Genomic DNA, 18,176 nt, shown 5'->3' on the forward strand with positions numbered 1-18,176 from the left:
GCCCTGCGTGTGGGTTGTTCCTTTCTGAGCATTCGGAAGAGCTCTGGGAAGGGGAGGGAGGCGATCTGGGTGACTTGGGGGTCGCCTGGGCCTCGGGGGTCCTGCTTCCCAGCTTTGACTTCTTCATCCAGTGTCCAAGCGTCTACCTTCCAGATCGCTCCTTCTTTCATACTGTCTTTTTTTTTTTTTTAATTTTTTTTTTCAACATTTTTAATTTTTATTTTTGGGACAGAGAGAGACAGAGCATGAACGGGGGAGGGGCAGAGAGAGAGGGAGACACAGAATCAGAAACAGGCTCCAGGCTCCGAGCCATCAGCCCAGAGCCTGACGCGGGGCTCGAACTCACAGACCGCGAGATCGTGACCTGGCTGAAGTCGGACGCTTAACCGACTGCGCCACCCAGGCGCCCCTTTTTTTTTTTTTTTTTTTTAATTTTTTTTTTTTCTTTCATACTGTCTTTGAGATGGCCCGGGGCAAGAGAGGCAGGAAGCCTACATCCCTTTGTTGGGCGATACTTATGAAGTGCCTACTGTGTGCATTCTAGGCGCCGTGAAGATACACTTATGAAAGAGACAGACTTCCTGCTCCCAAGGAGCTCCCCAGTTTAACGGGAGAGGTGAGGAATACACGAGAAACTCTCCTGCCAGGTGGACCTCAACGTGCCTCCAGGGAGGGGAGAAAGCCAGTGAAGAGAATATTCAGAACGGTCAACGGCTTTCTACTCAGGGGCTTCCAATGGCAGATTTCTTAGAGCCTTAAAGGGTGGGGTGGTTGGGGAGAGAGAACAGCCTCGGCAAATGCCCAGGGACATGGGGAAAGTGGACCGGCAGAAACAGATCTCAAAAAACAATGTGAACCGTTAGGACCCTGATTGGGGGTGAAAGTATACACACAAGCGTAGGAAAAAAAAAAAAAAAAAAAACAAAAAAACAAAGGGACGGACAGGTGCACAGTACGGCGTTTACTGTGACCTACGTGGATGGGTTTCGAGCTACTTTTTATTTTCTGGGGCTTTATTTCTTTTTTTTTTTTTTTTTTTTTAATTTTTTTTTCAACGTTTTTTATTTATTTTTGGGACAGAGAGAGACAGAGAATGAACGGGGGAGGGGCAGAGAGAGAGGGAGACACAGAATCGGAAACAGGCTCCAGGCTCCGAGCCGTCAGCCCAGAGCCTGACGCGGGGCTCGAACTCACGGACCGCGAGATCGTGACCTGGCTGAAGTCGGACGCTTAACCGACTGCGCCACCCAGGCGCCCCCCTTGGGCTTTATTTCTGTTGGTTTGCTTGCAACGAGTTAGGATTTGCCTTGAAAGATAGCTTTATCGCACAAGCATCCGTATACACAATTTCATCACGAATGAGTTGTATACGCACACGCGAATGCACGCGCACAACCTGCTGGGGTTTGCTCGTTTTCATGCCAGAACTGGATCCTATTACACCCACTTCGGTGCATTTCACTGTTTTTCACTCAATAAATTTCTTGTGCCATTATGTCACCTGGTAGAGCTCGAATGCGTAGATTTACTTATTTACTTAACTTACTAAAAACAATCTTTTTAATGTTTATTTATTTTTGAGAGAGACAGAGACAGAACGCGAGTGGGGGAGGGGCGGAGAGAGAGAGGGAGACCCAGAATCCGACGCAGGCCCCGGGCTCCGAGCTGTCAGCACCAGAGCCCAACGCGGGGCTGGAACTCACAAGCTGTGAGATCATGACCTGAGCCGAAGTCGGGCGCTCAACCGGCTGAGCCCCCCGGGCGCCCCTGCATATATATTTTTTAGATGGCTGCGTGGTGTTTTTTTCCGTTGGGTCATTCTTCCCTGAATCTGTTCAAGCTCCTTGACAGCTACAGATAGAAACTGTTTTCTGCATTGCAAAATTCTGCCCTGCCCCCCTGCCCTAAGCAATGTTTGCCTCTTTGTTAAAAAGTGTTAGGTCTTCCTTCACATGTCTAGTTTTTTTGTAGTTTCTGGGTGTCCAGTCACTAGAGTATATTCCTATTGTCTAGATTTTTGTGGGTGTTGGCGGGGGGGCGGGGGGGAGACTGGATTTTAATTTCATTAAAATTTTTATTTTCCCTTCAATTCCCCTGATCTTTATTTCTTTTTATGTGTGGTGTAATTCAGAGTCCGGTTTTACTTTTTAGTTTTCTCAACCTCACTTTACTTTTAAAAAAACCTAGGGAGCCTGGCAGGCTTAGTTGGTAGGACGTGTGGTTCTTGACCTTGGGGTTGGTGAGTTTGAGCCAAATGTTGGGCATAGAGTTTAGTCAATAAGAAAACTATTTATTTATTTATTTATTTATTATTTAGAAATCTTTTTTTAAGTTTATTTACTTATTTTAAGAGAGAGAGCATGGCGGTGGGTAGAGAGAGAGGAGAGAGGGAATCCCAAGCAGGCTCTGTATTGACCGTGCAGAGCCCAATGTGGGGCTCGAACTCATGAACTGTGAGATCATGACCTGAGCTGAAGTCGTATGCTCAACTGACTCAGCCATCCAGGAGCTCCAAGGGGAAAAAAAAAAAAAAAAATTTTTAATGTTTATCATTTATTTTGAAAGAGAGACAGACAGACAGACAGAGAGTGAGCAGGGGAGGGGCAGAGAGGGAGGGAGAGAGAGAATCCCAAGCAGGGTCCACGCTATCAGCACTGAGCCCGATGCGGGGCTCAAACTCATGAACTGTGAGATCACAACCTGAGCTGAAATCGAGAGCCAGACTCTCAACCAACTGAGCCATGTAGGCACCCCACACACCAAGCTATATTCATTTGATTTTGGTTTTACAGTGTGTTTTCTGTTACATGGCAAAGTAAGTAGGTTTCCCTCCATCCTTTTTTTTTTTTTTTTTTTAAGTAATCTCTACATCCGACATGGGGCTCAAACTCATGACCCCGAGATGTTTAAAACATTTATTTATTTACTTTTTAAAAAGGTAATCTCTACGCCCAACATGGGCTTGAACTCACGACCCTGAGGTCAAGTGTTCGTGCTGTTCTGAGCCAGCCTGGTTCCCCTCTCTGTGACTTTTTGAGAAGATAAAAAATATTTACCTACTACCTACCTTATTAAATTCTAACTCCAAGAGTTGTTTATTATGGTCTCTAGAGTGCTTAGGCGCATAGTCCTGTGATCAAAAAAGCAAAGAGATACTTAACCAGTGTTGTGTTCTTTCTTTCTTTGATCCTCTTGAATGCATTATAACATTGTCCGTATGCATCCCTGTATGGTTCTTTAATCGAAATTCTCTTAGTGTTTAGCCATTAGGATATCTCCTGTATTCTTAATTTTTTTTTGAAGGAATGGATGTTGACATTTAATCAAATTCCTTTCAGCATTTCTCGACATGATCATATTTTTCTTCCTTAATTTGTTAATGTCACGAATTATGTTGATAGCTTTCTCTACAAAATCAACTTTGTGCCCCCGGAATGAACCTTTACTTACAGTGTTAATCTTCTTTTAATTCATCAATGTATTCTGATACTATGTTGAGAGTTTTGCTTCTAAGTTAATTTAGCTTCTAGGTTTTTACAGTCTTTATTATCAGGTTTTATATTAATGAAACCACAACTTTACATAAATTGGAGATTTCATTCTTTTCCTGTGGCACAGAATAGTTTAAGTTGCATTGGGCCAATCAATGGTCCTTGCTGTGCTTTCAACAAGCCCTTGAGTTTTTTTAAATTATTATTTCATTTTTAAGTAAACTCTACGCCCAACGTGGGGCTCGAACTCATAACCCCGAGATCAAGAGTCACATGTTCTGACTGAGCCAGCCAGGCGCCCCTTCTTTTCCTTTTATAAATTTATCTTTTTTCTAAACTCCTGCTTTTGGGGGTGCCTGGATGGCTCAGTTAGTTGAGCGTCCAACTCCAGCTCAGGTCATGATCTTTCTTGCATTCTGTGAGTTCCAGCCCCGCGTCAGGCTCTATGCCGACAGCTCAGAGCCTGGAGCCTGCTTCGGCTTCTGTGTCTCCCTCTCTTTCTGCCCCTCCCCCCTCACGCTCTTTCTCTCAAAAATAAAATAAAAACATAAAAAAAAAATAACCTCCTACTTTTGGATTTTACCCTTTCAACCAAGTTTGCTTTCTCCTTCAACAATTTGTATCATTTTTAGGATGCATGCTAGGTTCCTTTGGTTTCTCTTTCTCCTTTTTTAATATTTATTTATTTTTTGAGAGAGACAGAGCGTGAGCAGGGGAGGGGCAGAGAGAGAAGGAGACACAGAATCGGAAGCAGGCTCCAGGCTCCCAGCTGTCAGCACAGAGCTCGATGCGGGGCTCGAACTCACAAACCGTGAGATCATGACCTGAGCCGAAGTTGGACGCTTAACCGAGCGAGCCACCCAGGCATCCCAAGAAATATCCCAAATCCCAGTGGTACAGGGCTTGGGCTCTGAACTTGAGAGCAGGGGCCACGTCTGCCATGGGCCCCCACGTTCTAGAACAGAGCCAGGCAGAGGAAGGCACCGGTGAGTGCCTGTAGCCTAGACAGATGCCTGGATGAACGCGAGGGAAGGAAGGCAGGTAGGACCAGAGAGTCAGGGACCCAGTACAGGTCACCTCTGCCCATCGCAGAGTTGGCCTGCGAACCCAGCCTTGTTCCCAGCCCAGTGATCTATCGGCTCACGAGGGTTTGGGCAGAGCCGGATCAGATCTGCTTTCTGAAGGAGCAGAGCAGAAATGGACCCGGTCCCATTGCTGGGGACGCAGTCTAGGGAGATGCGAGTCAGGGGTGCCGGGTGCTGGTCAGAAGGCACTTTCAAGGTGACCCATCTGGAGGAGTGAGGAGAGGGAAGAAGTTTCGAGAGCGCTGGTTTGCCAAGGCCCCGGAGGGTGGGGAGAGATGGTGAAGCTTAAGGTCTCTGAAAGAGATGGTTCCAGGTCTCCCGGGGAGCGTTTGGCGTTCCCCGGTGAGAGAAAGAGAAAGAAGGTGGTCTTGAGGCCAGGGGGGCTGGTGGGTGCAGGGCCATCTGGGACCCTTGGGGCGGGCCACGCCGCTCCCCACAGGCACCCTCAGCCTGGTTGAGGAAGCTGAGAGGACGCTGGCCCCAGAACCCTCTCTGGACCTTAGCACCCCTCCCTCTGCCTCCAGGGAGGAGGTGGGCCAAGCCATGTCCCCAGTGTCTGGCCGCCCCTCCAAGCGCTGGCTCTGGCAGCAGTGGGTGATGGAGAGAGCTCCCCCCCCCCCCCAGCCCCCCTCCCTGGGAGCCAGCAGCACCGAGGAACAGGACAGGCGGGGGAGCAGAGCTCCCCAACCTCAGCTCTCCTCCCTACCCCAAGAAGCCCTTTGAGGTTTTCCTGGCAGAGTTTAAAGCTTCAATTCATTGAATTGCCTGGCCTGAGGCCCAGGATGAGGGGATGCCGGGAAGGCCCCAGCCCCGCACCCCGGCCCTCACCTTAGCCGCCCCCACTTTCCTGGGACCCTGGCTGGCAGGCCTCCCCGGCTGTCTTCATCCAACGGCACCCACCATTTTCCTCCTCGGGGACCCAGGTATCCTGCCCCTTTCTTGTGAGCAGATGGCCACCCCAGAGGCTCAGGCTTGCTAAATCAGACATTTAAATCCCATAATCCTTGGTGAGAGGCTGACAGAGGGGGGCAGCAGCCCAATCCTAGAAGCAGGGGCAGGAGAGAACCTTGTGCCAGCCCTGGTAGGGCAGGGGGGCGGGGGAGGAGGGACAGTTGGTTCCCGAGTTATGAATGGAGTCCCCCCCTCCCTTGTTGTCATGCAGCCCGCAGACTGACCCAGTCTCCAGCTTTTGTTCTCCTCCCGGAACCCCGGCGTGGCACCCCCCTCCCCCCCCCCCCCAGCCCCCACTCCCAGGACACTCAGGTGGCTGCCTCCCAACATCACCTCCTGACTCGCCCCTGCGGCATGGCAGGCCCCACGCAGCCTCCACGGGCACCCGCCCCTCAGACACACAGGTGTTAGCAAAATTTTATTGTAAAATAAGAAACCGATATAAAAAGGGGATATAAAAAGGGGAGAGGGGGAAGGGTGTGGGGAAATACGCAGATGTGCCTCAAAGAGTGCAAAAGAAATTGATCCTGAGGAGTCGGGGGCAGGGAACAGACCTTGGTAGATACAGACCCTACACCAGGGATCGGATCCCTCGCGGGTGTAGGACAGAGTCAGACTTCCTTTTAGGAAGTGAGGTTCGGCGAGAGGGAAGACAGGATTCGGCCGGGCCAGCAAGGAGGGGACCCCTGACCAGCTGTCCCGGTCGTAGGAACTTGATCATCCCATCCGCCAACAGGGACGTTAGGGAATCAGCACCCGTGAAGGCACCAAGTCTCAGACATCGTGTAATAAAAAAACTGTTTGGGGGCAAGACATATATCATTTCATTAACCCTCACAACAAACACCGTGAGGTAGGTATGGTTATTAGCATTTCATAAAAATGGACAATAAAATCAGGACAAATTCAATAGCTGGTTAAAATGGTAGAGAACTGGGCTTGTGGCCCAGCGTATGATTGGTTCTAGAACGCTCTTTATAGGCAGGAACATTCTCCTACCTCCCTCGCGGTTCCTCATAGTAAAACATCTTAAAAAACTCGGTTGGAAGGTCCCACCTCCCCCTACTAACCAACTACGTGGGCCAACTTTGTTAGCAGAGCCTTAGGCTAAGGTAAGTGGAAAAATTCATGGTGTTTCTGAGGCATACCTGTACCAAGCAGGGCAACAGACCAAGCTTGTGTGTTCAAGCTCCCAAGTCCCAAAAATGCCAGGGAAGGAGGACAAGGGTGAGGGGGCCGGGGGGGGGGGGGACCGGAAGCGAAGGACATCAGTCTGAGTCGAGCCCCTCTCTCTTGAACATTGGCTTTTTATGGCGGGAGGTAGACTGCCCCTTCTTAGCCTTCAGGTGGCTGTTGGCGAGACAAGGGGCAGGGAAAGAGATGACCTCAGTGAGTGGGAGGCGTGTCTCAGATCCAGGTTCTGAAGGGCCCCAGGCAGGAGCAGGGGAATTTAAGCTGAAATGGTCACCACCACCCGCGGATGTGTTTACTGAGCACCCGGGATACTTCTGGGTCGTGTCGTCGTCTTTCCCCACCCCGTCTGACGAACAAGGAAACTGAGCCCAATAAAGGGAGTCGTGAAGCCACGCAGACCTGCTGGTGGTCGGCAGGGCTGGGGGACTGTCTCAACCCTGCGGTGTCTCATACTCCCACATGGTTATCAGGCCTCTATTTGGGACCCCAGCTCTGAGCTAGGGGTTGCTGGAAATGACCCAAGAGGCATGAAAGGGGGTGCAGGATACAACTGGGGGAAGACTGAAGGATGACTGAGCAGGGCAGGTCCCACTGTCAGAGCACCAGTTCCTTTTTGCCTTGAAAGTGGGATTAGAATGGAGTCCTGTGGCCTTGTGGCCTTTCGCGGCAGGAAGGCAGGGGAGCAGGGCTGGGAGAGGGCCCAGGTCACTCACCTGGAGTGAGCCCTGCTTCCGCCTGGCTCCTTCCCACTCTGGGCATCCTTCAGCTCCAAGGCCTCATTCAGCTCTCGGAACATCTCGAAGCGTTCACGCCCACGGATCTGCGGCAGGGGAGGAGGGGGATAAAGAAGTATTACAGTACCACTTAACGCACTTTGTGACTGGAGATCTGAAGTTAGGCACAGCCTTGAGCCATTGTCTTGAGGCACCACCGCCCCCTACTGGCAAATGCCCTAATTGCAGGCAAAGCAGTCCAGCAGAAAATCACATTTTGAAACAAATCTTCAACCCAGTAATATTAACTTCAAAGGAATCGGGGCACCTGGGTGGCTCAATGGGTTAAGCATCCCGCCCTTGATTACCTGAAGGGTGAAATATTCTCCATCCAGTGGCTTCTTCTTTTGTGGGGGAGTAGAGCTGGTGCTGGGGGGCAGTGCTGGGAAAGAGGTGAGGAACGGCGAGAGAAGAGTAAATTTTGAGCCGAACTGCACCCTCCCTGCCTCCTCTTGTCCTGCCCGCTTACCTCGCTTAGTGCTCCCAGGGGGCGGCTCAGGGCAAGGCTCCCCCTTCTTGCGGAAATTTTCCTCCTCCGTGCGCCGGTCTCTCCCAGGACAGGCACAAACTCGTACCTCGAAGCTGTTCCGTCCCAGCAGCTTCCCACTACCCACGTAAGAAGACAGAAGCTGGAGGCAGTGAGGGAGATGGGGCCCCCCTTACTCCCCACTTCCTTCATCCTATGCGGAGCCTAAAAGCCTAAGGAGTATCGAGAAGCCAGGTAAGAGAAGGTCCCAAAGCCAGAGAAAAGAAAACTTGGAGGCGGAGGGTGGGGGACAGCAGAGGAGATTCCACAGGCGGGGATGGGAACGAGCGGGGAAGGACGGGACGGGCGGTAGCACGGGAGAGAGTGGCCTGGGGCAGGGTGGCGTGCGGGTCCCTACTTGGAGTCTTCCAGGGTGATGATGGTGATGATGGGCCTCCGGTTCATGCCCCCCATGCAGGAACTGTTACACATGAAATTGTAGTGGATGGTGGTACAGTCAGAGCCGACCTGGGAGAGACGATCGGGCCGAGTGAGGCCACCCAGCGCCAGGCAGGCCTGCAGTGTGTAGGCTGGTGTCCTCAACCGTGGATTGGGGATCACCCGGCTGGCTGTGCACACCGCACGCGGCCGTGGGGAGGTTGCATAAGAAGGAGAAAGCCCCCCCCCCCCCCCGCATCTCCCACCTGGACGGCCGCTGACAAACCCCTCCCCCACCTCCTCCCAGAGACCCCAGACGCCAAAGCAGACCTCGGGCGGCTCGTAGGGCACCACGACGCTATGTCGGAAAGTGTTTCTGTCGTCCAGGTACTTGGCATGCAAGTTTCCTTCCACTCGGATGAGATGCTGGGGAGGCGCCAGACCTGAGAGCGATCGGGGAGGAATCAGGGGCCGGGGGACCCTAGCAGCAGGCCCTGCCCCATCTGTAGCCCCCGACGGCTCACCATCGCTACTGTCAGGGCAGCGCTCGTGGTGGGGACAGCGCCTCACGACCTCTGTCATGAACTCTGACTTCTTATAAATGGCCATGGCGCGGACACAGGTTCCCGGTGGGGGCGGCGATCGGACCCACAGCTGCACGGGGCAGGTCTTCGCCAGCTGGCAAAACAGCTTGTTGAGGGGAGGGGAGTACTGTGAGGGAAGGAGAAGGGATGGACAGGTCAGGGGACGAGTGCCCGGGGCGGGGGGGGTCACATGCACCACTTACACACCAACTGGAAGCCGTGGGGGAAAGGTGGCTCCGGATGGCGGGGTTGGGGGCCTTTATCCCAGAAGCTCGCTTAAAAAGCCAAGAAAGGAAGGAGTGAAGGAAAAAAGAAAAGTTCCACGGCCCCGTGAGCGAGGCTGACTGGAACAGGACGGGTGACGGAAGCCCAAGGTCAAAGGGGAAATGTCAACTTTGGGACAGGGGCAAGGCCAAAGGTCACGGGCCAAACTAAATAGGTCAGATGTAGGAAGACTGACAAGAAGGGAAGAGAGGAGGAATCCCAAAGTTCTGAACAGAGAAAGCCAGGGGGGGCTACGGCCTGGAAACCGGCCCCTCAGGGCCACTGACCGTGCAAGTAACAGACTTGGCTGTCCCCGACTGCAGGAACCCTAAATGGAAACCATAGGCGCCCGGGTAGGTCTTCTGCGAAGGGACAAAGGATGACAGGGGCCAGGAGATGGCTGGCGCAGGGGTGGCTGGCGCAGGGGCTGCTGGTGCCGGAACCGCTGACATTCCGGAAGCATCATCTGGTGCTTCATCCAGCCAGTTTGCGACATCTTCCGAGAGCGGCAGCTCATTCATCGCTGAGGACAGCTCGGAAGACTGCAGGGGGGAGAGGCAGGAGTCAGAGGGCCACGTCTCCGGCCCCTGTCCCCATAGTGTCCCCCCCAGCAACCCCCCACCTCCAGTCCTTACCAGAACATTGTTTTCGGGAAGTCTGAAAGAGAAGAGCAGAACGTCAGTGCTGGGGTTTGTTTTCTACAGAGGCTCCACCGGGGGGCTGGGGAATGGGGCGGGTGGGCAGGACTGGGGGGCCCTGGGGGGCTGGCAGGGAGCCCGCCCCGCCCCCCACTTACAGGTTCCACAATTCCGAGAATGTCTCCTGGCTCAGAGGGGGCTCGATGGTGAGTTCCAACGGCGGCTCCTGCATTGTGGCTCCTGGGAGGACAGTGTGGCCGCTGTGGAGGGAACGAGGGTCCGGCCTGAGACACACCCAACCCCGGGGTCCCCCGTCTTCCCGGGAACAGGGCTGCCCCTGCCCGACCCTTTGCCAGCCCCTCGCACGTGTCCTCCAGACACAAAGGTACCCAGAGAGGGAATCCCAACCTTCCCACCACTGAACCCACGAGCCTTCGTGGAAGGGTACCCTACTTCTGCTCTCTTTCCTGGTAAGAAGGATGAAGTGACTGTCAGCCACTCCCTCCACCTGGGGGACGATCCCTCCATGGACCCCTGACATTCCCCGCCAGATCCCTTCATCACAAAGCTTTCTTCTTTCTTTGTTTTTTTTAAATGTTTATTTATTGTTGAAGGAGAGAGGGACAGAGCGTGAGCAGGGGAGGGGCAGAGAGAGAAGGACACAGAATCCAAAGCAGGCTCCAAGTTCTGAGCTGTCAGCACAGAGCCCGACGCGGGGCTCGAACTCACGAACTGTGAGGTTCAAGAACCTTTGACAGGTGTCCTGTCAAAGAACCACCAGCCAAACTCTGTCATCTGATTCTAATTCCAGTGTGGTATGCCATCAGACACCTTTTCTTATTCCTTTCGGCTGTTGCCCCTGGGGGACTAGAAACTTCCTCAGTGCAGCCACGTTATCTGTTGTGCTCACCTCAGTAATGTAGGTAATGCCAGATGCCTTGCATCTGCTTGGGCTCTCTAACTGTAAGTGAATCGTCATGCCCAAGCCATGAGCAAGCGGGCTGTGAGTGGTCCAAGGGGCAGGCGAGTTCAGAGGGGTGGTCCCAGTCCGGGCCGGGGCACTTGCCACCATCTCGTGACACCTTCCCTGACTCCAAGTTTATCAGCTTTGCGAGAAAACACACCAGCCGCGTGGGTCCAGGTTCATTGCTTTTTTGTTGCTGTCTCGTAGGGCCTTGACAAACTATCACCCCCCACCCTCGTCCCAAGCAGCTTTTTCCATTATAATCTCCCTTAACATTCGCCTCCACCTGCGTGGGATCCAGGGCGCGCTTTCTTGTGGGTTCGGTTTGTGAAATCCTTTCAAGCGCCTCGTCTCATTTGTCTCGGTCACCTGACAGGCGAGGAAGCCCGAGTCCCAGCGAGAGGTGAAGTGAACTGCATGCCCGACATACAGGCGCATGAATGAGCTTTTATTAAAAACGACCGTTCAAACGTCTAGGAGTAAGATGCTTACTTCGTCACAGACGACTCTGCAGAGCCCTCTTTTGTAATCAGTTAAGGCTGGAGGTGCAGACTTGGGTTGATAAAAGTCCTTGGATTAAGAGGTTGGCAAAGGGCTACTTTTCACGGCGGCCAACGCTGGCTGACGGGGGTATTGGCTACGCACGTGCGTGGAAGGAAGCAAGAGAGGGCCCCAGCGGGGAGTGATCCCAAACATTTAATTTGTGGGGCCGGACCAGGACCCCTCCTCCATCAGTGATCAAAAGAACTTTGAGATTTTATGGAAGGGAGCTCGAGAGAACGGGGAGGGGGCTCAGAAGTCAGAAGGGTTGAAATTGCACTGTTACTTACATTTGCTGGGTGACTTTACCTGTCTTAACAGGCTAGCCTTTTGGCTTCCCTGCATACAGGCAGTGAGTTTTTGTGTGTTTAGTGAAAAGTCCCCAGGACCAGGGAACATGGAGCAGCTGTAGCAGAAAGATCACGGGCTCGGGAGCCGGACAGGCTAGGCCTGCATCCCAGGCGCACCACCTAATATTCGCAGGATTTGGGGAGGTGAGGGTTAGGGTTAGGGTAACTGAACCTCTCGGAGCCTTAAGTGTCCTTTGCTCTAAAACTGCACCTTACTTATTACGGATGATGTAAGGAGCTGAGAAAAGTGCCTGGCGCGTAGGAAGAGCCCAAAATGTGCCACAACGGGCTGTGTGGCAACGGTTAAGTCCGAGACTCAGTCCCGCTGGGAGGGACACAGCCCCACGGACAGAGGTCTCCCTCTCTTGGTCCCGGGCAGCAACTAAATTCTCAATGTTTCTCTCTCGGAAATGCACGATCACTAGGAAACCTTTTCAGAGCAGGTACTCCCCACGGAGAAGAGCCTCAAGGGCCATTAAATGAAACTGTCAGAAGCGGAACCAGACTTTCCGAATGGCTGGGGAGGCAGCACTTGACATTGATATCCCTGGTGGGAAGGCCAGAAACTCAGCTGGGGCTCCAAGGGCAGGCCCTCCCCACAGGGGCCCACTGCTTTCGGTGGCTCATCTCATTAATCCTCTCAAGAAGCCTATAAGGTAGGTGTCATCAGCCGAGGGAACCCGAGGTTAAAGTAATTAAGTCACTCACCCGGGCTCAGGGCCAGGGATTTGAACCTGGGCTGTCCACAGCCACCTCCAAGCTCTAAATAATTATGTCCCCCCCACCCCCACCCCCGGCGGCTTCATCCAGAGCCTTGTGCCAAAAACATTTGTTTTGGCTGAAAGCTATTTGATTGGGGGGGGGGGGGGGAAGAAAAAAAGAAAGAGCGTTCTGGAAAGTAGTCAGGGCACCATCTGGTAAAATGGAACACCTTAATACTTTGTACCAGGAGGCTAGCGCAAAAATGTTCGTCAGTATGGTTCCCAGATGGCAGGTGATAAGAGACAATGTTACTGTCTGTCAGCAGGGAGTGACTAAATGACAGTGGTATCCTCACAAGAGAAATTTACTACAGCAATTTAAGGAAATTGAATTTATTGGTATATGTGTAACTGGATATAGCTCAGAAACCTGTGGATTAAAAAAATACAATTTGCAGGGCGGGAGGCGGGGAAGAGTCAAACACAGGAAAATATACGTAGTTCATGTAAATTAAAAATACAAAGAGTACAGTTGACCCTTGAACAAGGGTGGGTGGGGGTTAGGGGTACCAACCCCCTGTGCTATTGAAAATCCGAGTGTAGGGGCGCCTGGGTGGCGCAGTCGGTTAAGCGTCCGACTTCAGCCAGGTCACGATCTCGCGGTCCGTGAGTTCGAGCCTCGCGTCAGGCTCTGGGCTGATGGCTCGGAGCCTGGAGCCTGTTTCCGATTCTGTGTCTCCCTCTCTCTCTGCCCCTCCCCCGTTCATGCTCTGTCTCTCTCTGTCCCAAAAATAAATAAAAAACGTTGAAAAAAAAATTAAAAAAAAAAAAAGAAAATCCGAGTGTATCTTTTGACTCCCCCCAAGTTTAACTACTAATAACCTACTGGTGAGCTATGATCGTTTTGATAGGATAGTAATGGTTTCAGAGAAAGGGGGATATGTATGCTTATGGGAGGGGGGGGTACTGTCAAAGGGTTCTAGCTTGATTAATGAAGAAAAAAAGGGGGTGCCCCGGTGGCTCAGTCGGTTGAGCGACTGACTTTGGCCCAGGTCATGATCTCGGTTTGTGAGTTCAAGCCCCACATCGGGCTCTCTGCTCTCAGCGCAGAGCCCGCTTCGGATTCCTCTGCCCTTTTCTCTCTGCCCCTCCCCTGCTTGCGCGGTCTCCAAAAAATAAAAAAAAAAATTAAAAAAGATGGTAGTCATACATGTGTAATTAACATACGGACTCAGATAAGACAAAATATTGTTATAATTATTTGGTGTACTTATTTGGTGGGAATATAAGTGTTGTGTATTTTTCTAAAACAAAGCTAAAGAAGGAAATGACATAATACTCTGGACAATTTCACAAACGTATGTCTAGCTGCTCCCCAGAAGCCCACCAATGTTTCTGAGGTAAAAAATCTACATAAGTCGAAATGCATAATTTTACCATTTAGATAGCAAAATTGGACAAATTAATACAAGCTTGTGACCCAGCCCTATCAAGCCCAAGATACTCTGCCATATTTCCTTCTAACAGTCGTACAGCACCATTTATTCAGACTTTCCTTTCCCCACGGACTCATTTTGGGGCCTTTGTAGAGGACCATTTGACCACACTCATGTGTCTTTTCCTGGGCTCTAGTCTGTTCGTGGTTGTCGTCCGACTGTAGCTTTATAGGAATCTTGAGGTCAGGTAGTTTAAGACTTCCAACTTTGTACTACACTTTCATTTCGGAGTCAGCTTATCAATTTCTACAAACGAACCTGCTAGGATTTTGAGTGGGATTGAATTAAATCATTTTTGACCTCTCAACACTATTGAGTGTTCCATCCATGAATATGGTACTGTGTTATCTACAACTTCCGTAAATTCTCTCAGCAATATTTCGTAGTTCTTAATATAGAACTCTCGTCCCTTTTTTGTTCAATTTATCCCCAGGATGCCATGTTTCGGATGTTACTATAAGTGGCATTGTTTTTACAATTCATTTTCTGACTTCAGATTCAATGGTTGCTATTATGTAAAAATACAGTTTATGTATATTACCTTTAAAACCTGTGACCTTGCTATAATCATTTATCAGTCATGGTAGCTTTGCTTTTTTTAAGATTTTAGGGGCGCCTGGGTGGCTCGGTCGGTTAAGCATCCGACTTCGGCTCAGGTCATGATCTCACGGTCCGTGAGTTCGAGCCCCGCGTCGGGTTCTGTGCTGACCGCTCAGAGCCTGGAGCCTGTTTCAGATTCTGTGTCTCCCTCTCTCTCTGCCCCTCCCCTGTTCATGCTCTGTCTCTCTCTGTCTCAAAAATAAATAAACGTTAAAAAAAATTTTTTTAAGGATTTTATTGTTTAAGTAATCTCTACACCCAACGTGGGGCTCGATCTTACAACCCTGAGGCCAAGAATTGCATGCTTTAGCGACTGAGCCAGCCAGGCAGTGCCCTTCATGATAGTTTTTCAATGAATTTTCTATTAGCCTGGCTAACACCTTCGGTACAATGTTGAAGGGGTGAGAGTCCAATCCTTTTCTATTTCCTGGTCTTAGAGGACAAGCATTCGGTCTCTCACTATTATGTATTGATGGTAACTCGATTGGAGGTGCCTTTTAACAGACTTAAGTTTTCCTTTTTCTGGTTTGCTGGGGGGTTGGCTTTTCTATCATGAAAAGGTATTGCATAATGTCAAGTGTTTTTTATGCAGCTGTTGAAATCATCATAGGATTTTTATCCTTCAATCCATTAATGTGGCAAATTACACCGATCGATTTTTTGAATGTTAATCATCATTGCAGTCTAGAGATAAACTCCACTTGGTCAGGATGTTTTATCATTTTTATATACTATCAGATTTGATTTGCTAAAATTTGTCACATTTTTGCATATATATGTGCTAGCAGGAATATGGGTCTAAATGTTCTTTTCTTGCAATGTCCCTGTCTGGTTTTGGTATCAGGATTCTGAGGCTTATCATAAAATTAGTTTGGAAATGTTACCTCTTCTTTATTCTGAAAGAGTTTGTGTTAGATTGGTATTGTTTCTTCCTCAAAGTTAGAGAAGAACAAAGGAGAAATAGAATAGAAAATAGCATTAAGATGGCCAACTTAAACCCAAATTTTACAATAATCGCATTACATTTAAATGGGCCAAACACTCCAATTAAAAGCAATTTAATGGGGAAAGGAAGGCTGTTAGGAGCTAGAAGAACTGTACACCCATATAGGAAAAACCAAAAATAAAAACAAAACCTTGACCCGTATGTCCCATCATGATAAAAATTATTTTAAAATTAGTCAATTAATTACGGCTCATAGACCTAAGTATAAAGCCTAAAACCCTAAAGGTTCTAGAGAAAAATATCCTAGAGTATCTCATGACCTTGGGGTCAAGCAAAGGTTTTTCTAAACAGGTCACAGAAAATATTTGAAAGATAAAAAGAAGAATCTTCTGCTGCTCCTCTTCAACAAATAGGCAAGCAACAGGTCAAACACAGGAGAAAACACTTGACAAAAGACTCCTATCCAGGATATATAAAGAACTGCCTGCAACTGAACACAATTTTTAAAAAGCACATACACCAACTTAAAGAAATGGGGGGAAAGATCTAAAGAGTCACTTCCATCAAGACGTAGGAATGGCCAGTAAGCAGGTGGAAATGGATCATAGTGCAGAGGACTGCAAATTAACACCACAACGATGTACACAATATTAGGAAGACTGACAAACCACACACATGTGAGGAAGGACAGATCTTGCTGGTGGGAATGCAAAACGGGACAACCGCTTTGAAATATAGGAATTTGCAAGTTTACATCTCCTCTCTTACCTAGCAGTTCCACTCCTAAGTAGTCGTCCAAAAAAAAAAAAAATTGTACAAGAATGTTAAAAGCAGCTTTATTAAGAATAGCCCCAAACGGGAAACATCTCAAAAGGTCATCATAAGAAGAATGGATAAACAATCCATCGTTTATTCATCCAATGGAGTAGGCTACATACAAAGCAGCAAAGCATTGATACAAGACTGATACACGCAGGAATGTCACACGGGTGAATGTCACAGGCATTACGCTGCAGGCGAGAAGCCTACACAAAGGAGCACATACTGTGTGATTCCATTTACAGGACGTTCTCCAAAGGGTAAAACTGGTGACAGAACCCAAAGATGAGGGTCAGAGATCGACTAGGAAGAGAGGCACGTCCACCTTCTCCGGGGCGATGACAGTGTGTATTTTGACGGGCTTTACGCGGTGGTTAGTTGCCACGACTCGTCTAATTGCAGTCGGCGGAAACGCTACCCCAATTTCGGAACAAGCAGCACGCAAGCACCGCGCGCGGTGTCCAGGACGCAGCAGGTGCGCCGACCGCGAGCGCAGGCTGGAAACACCGCGCCCCAAGTGACTGACAGGCGGGAGGCCGGCCCCCCGTCCCCTCGGCTCGGCGGGCCCCGCCCCCTCCAGGCCCGCCCCTTCCGCCCCCGCGACGTTCGCTCTGCGTCCGAAATCGGAATGGCTGGGCTGCAGCCGGATGCCGGAGAAACCGTGTCTCCGCCACAGACGGACGGCCCATCGTCGCCCGCTTTCACCATTCAATTCTCAAACGTACCCGTTCTCGAAAATACCCAGGGCTTGCCCTCGGCACGCTTTTTAAAACCCCGTCGCACGCAATGGTAGCGTCCGTCCAGATGGCAGGCAACGGGGTGGAGCACACCATTCAAAGAGGGGGAGGGACTGAGGTTTGCATCAAAACAAATACCCCTTCCCTCCCCAAAGCGGCTGCTAAGTAGCTCGGGAAGGACATAAAAAAAGTAGAGGAGGGGGCTAGTAGCCTCCCTCCGCAAGTTAGAGGAGCCTGTCGGAATGACATTTTCTCTCTACGCCCTCTCATCGGGTGCACAGTGAGCTGCTCCGGAAAAAGAAACCGGAAGCGCTCCTGTAAGTGGCAAAATGTAAATGCAGAGCCAAACAATAACAGGGCTCGTGGGCCTCTCCGGCCCGGACAGTCCTCCCGGGCTTCGCGGGCAAGTCTCTCGTTGAGCACTTCCCACTTCCACAACTGACAGTCTAATTGGATTTGCTCCATCTAGCGGAGCCGGGGACCGGTTGGAAAGATCACTCCAGGAAGGACAAAGGTCCGGAAGTTATGGGACCTGAGCAGCTTGGGCTTCCCGGATCATCCCCCGAATAATCATTTCGGAACGGAGCCCGAGGTTCCACCAGGATGCTGTGGGCCCTAAAATCTCGGATCACGGGTCCCCCAACCAAATTCCGAGATCCGAGCGTCTCATATCCTGATGCTTTGTGCGTCCTGTTTCAGGGTTCCCCACACCCAGCCCTGGGATGGGGGTGGGGTGGGGGAAGAACCCTTTAGGCCGGCTGAAGGTCCCACTCTCCTGTTCAGCTGAGTTCGGCTGGTCCTAACATCCCCATCATCCACACCGAGGCCTCCCAACATTGCATTCCTATGTCGGTGCCGTCAACCAAGCGTCCATTCCCCCAAATCGCTAAGTCCCCAGTGCCCCATCCCCAGACCCCACAATTCTCCCAAGCTGAAAATACACGGAGCCAAGAGCCGGTGACTCAGAGAGGACTCATCTGGCTCAGTCAGGAGCTTACCCGAACCTCAGGGGAGCGTGTCACCGTCCTGGGAAGCACGCTCCGAGGCCGGACGCCAGAGGACCCCGGAGCCCAGCAGCTACCTGCGCCTAGGATGGTGGCTCTGGACTTTTGAGAAGCTCAAAACTTTTAGCGCCAGAC

The 18,176-nt window shown here is 50.8% G+C and overlaps 1 protein-coding gene across 1 annotated transcript; it reads right to left on the reverse strand.

Annotated features, from left to right (window-relative positions):
- Positions 1-5,932: 5,932 nt before the first annotated feature.
- On the reverse strand, positions 5,933-18,167 carry TP53 (tumor protein p53). Its single transcript, XM_058702775.1, has 11 exons — positions 18,036-18,167; positions 10,043-10,144; positions 9,882-9,903; positions 9,534-9,788; positions 8,923-9,109; positions 8,729-8,841; positions 8,379-8,488; positions 7,964-8,100; positions 7,803-7,876; positions 7,435-7,541; positions 5,933-6,877 (listed from the first exon to the last, which is right to left on the reverse strand). Exons 2-11 carry the CDS (start codon positions 10,114-10,116, stop codon positions 6,796-6,798), a joined length of 1,161 nt encoding a protein of 386 aa, XP_058558758.1. The 5' UTR covers positions 10,117-10,144; positions 18,036-18,167; the 3' UTR covers positions 5,933-6,795.
- Between the last annotated feature and the right edge of the window lie 9 nt (positions 18,168-18,176).

Source organism: Neofelis nebulosa, chromosome 16 (genome assembly GCF_028018385.1).
Source record: "Neofelis nebulosa isolate mNeoNeb1 chromosome 16, mNeoNeb1.pri, whole genome shotgun sequence".
Classification (NCBI taxonomy): domain Eukaryota; kingdom Metazoa; phylum Chordata; class Mammalia; order Carnivora; family Felidae; genus Neofelis; species Neofelis nebulosa.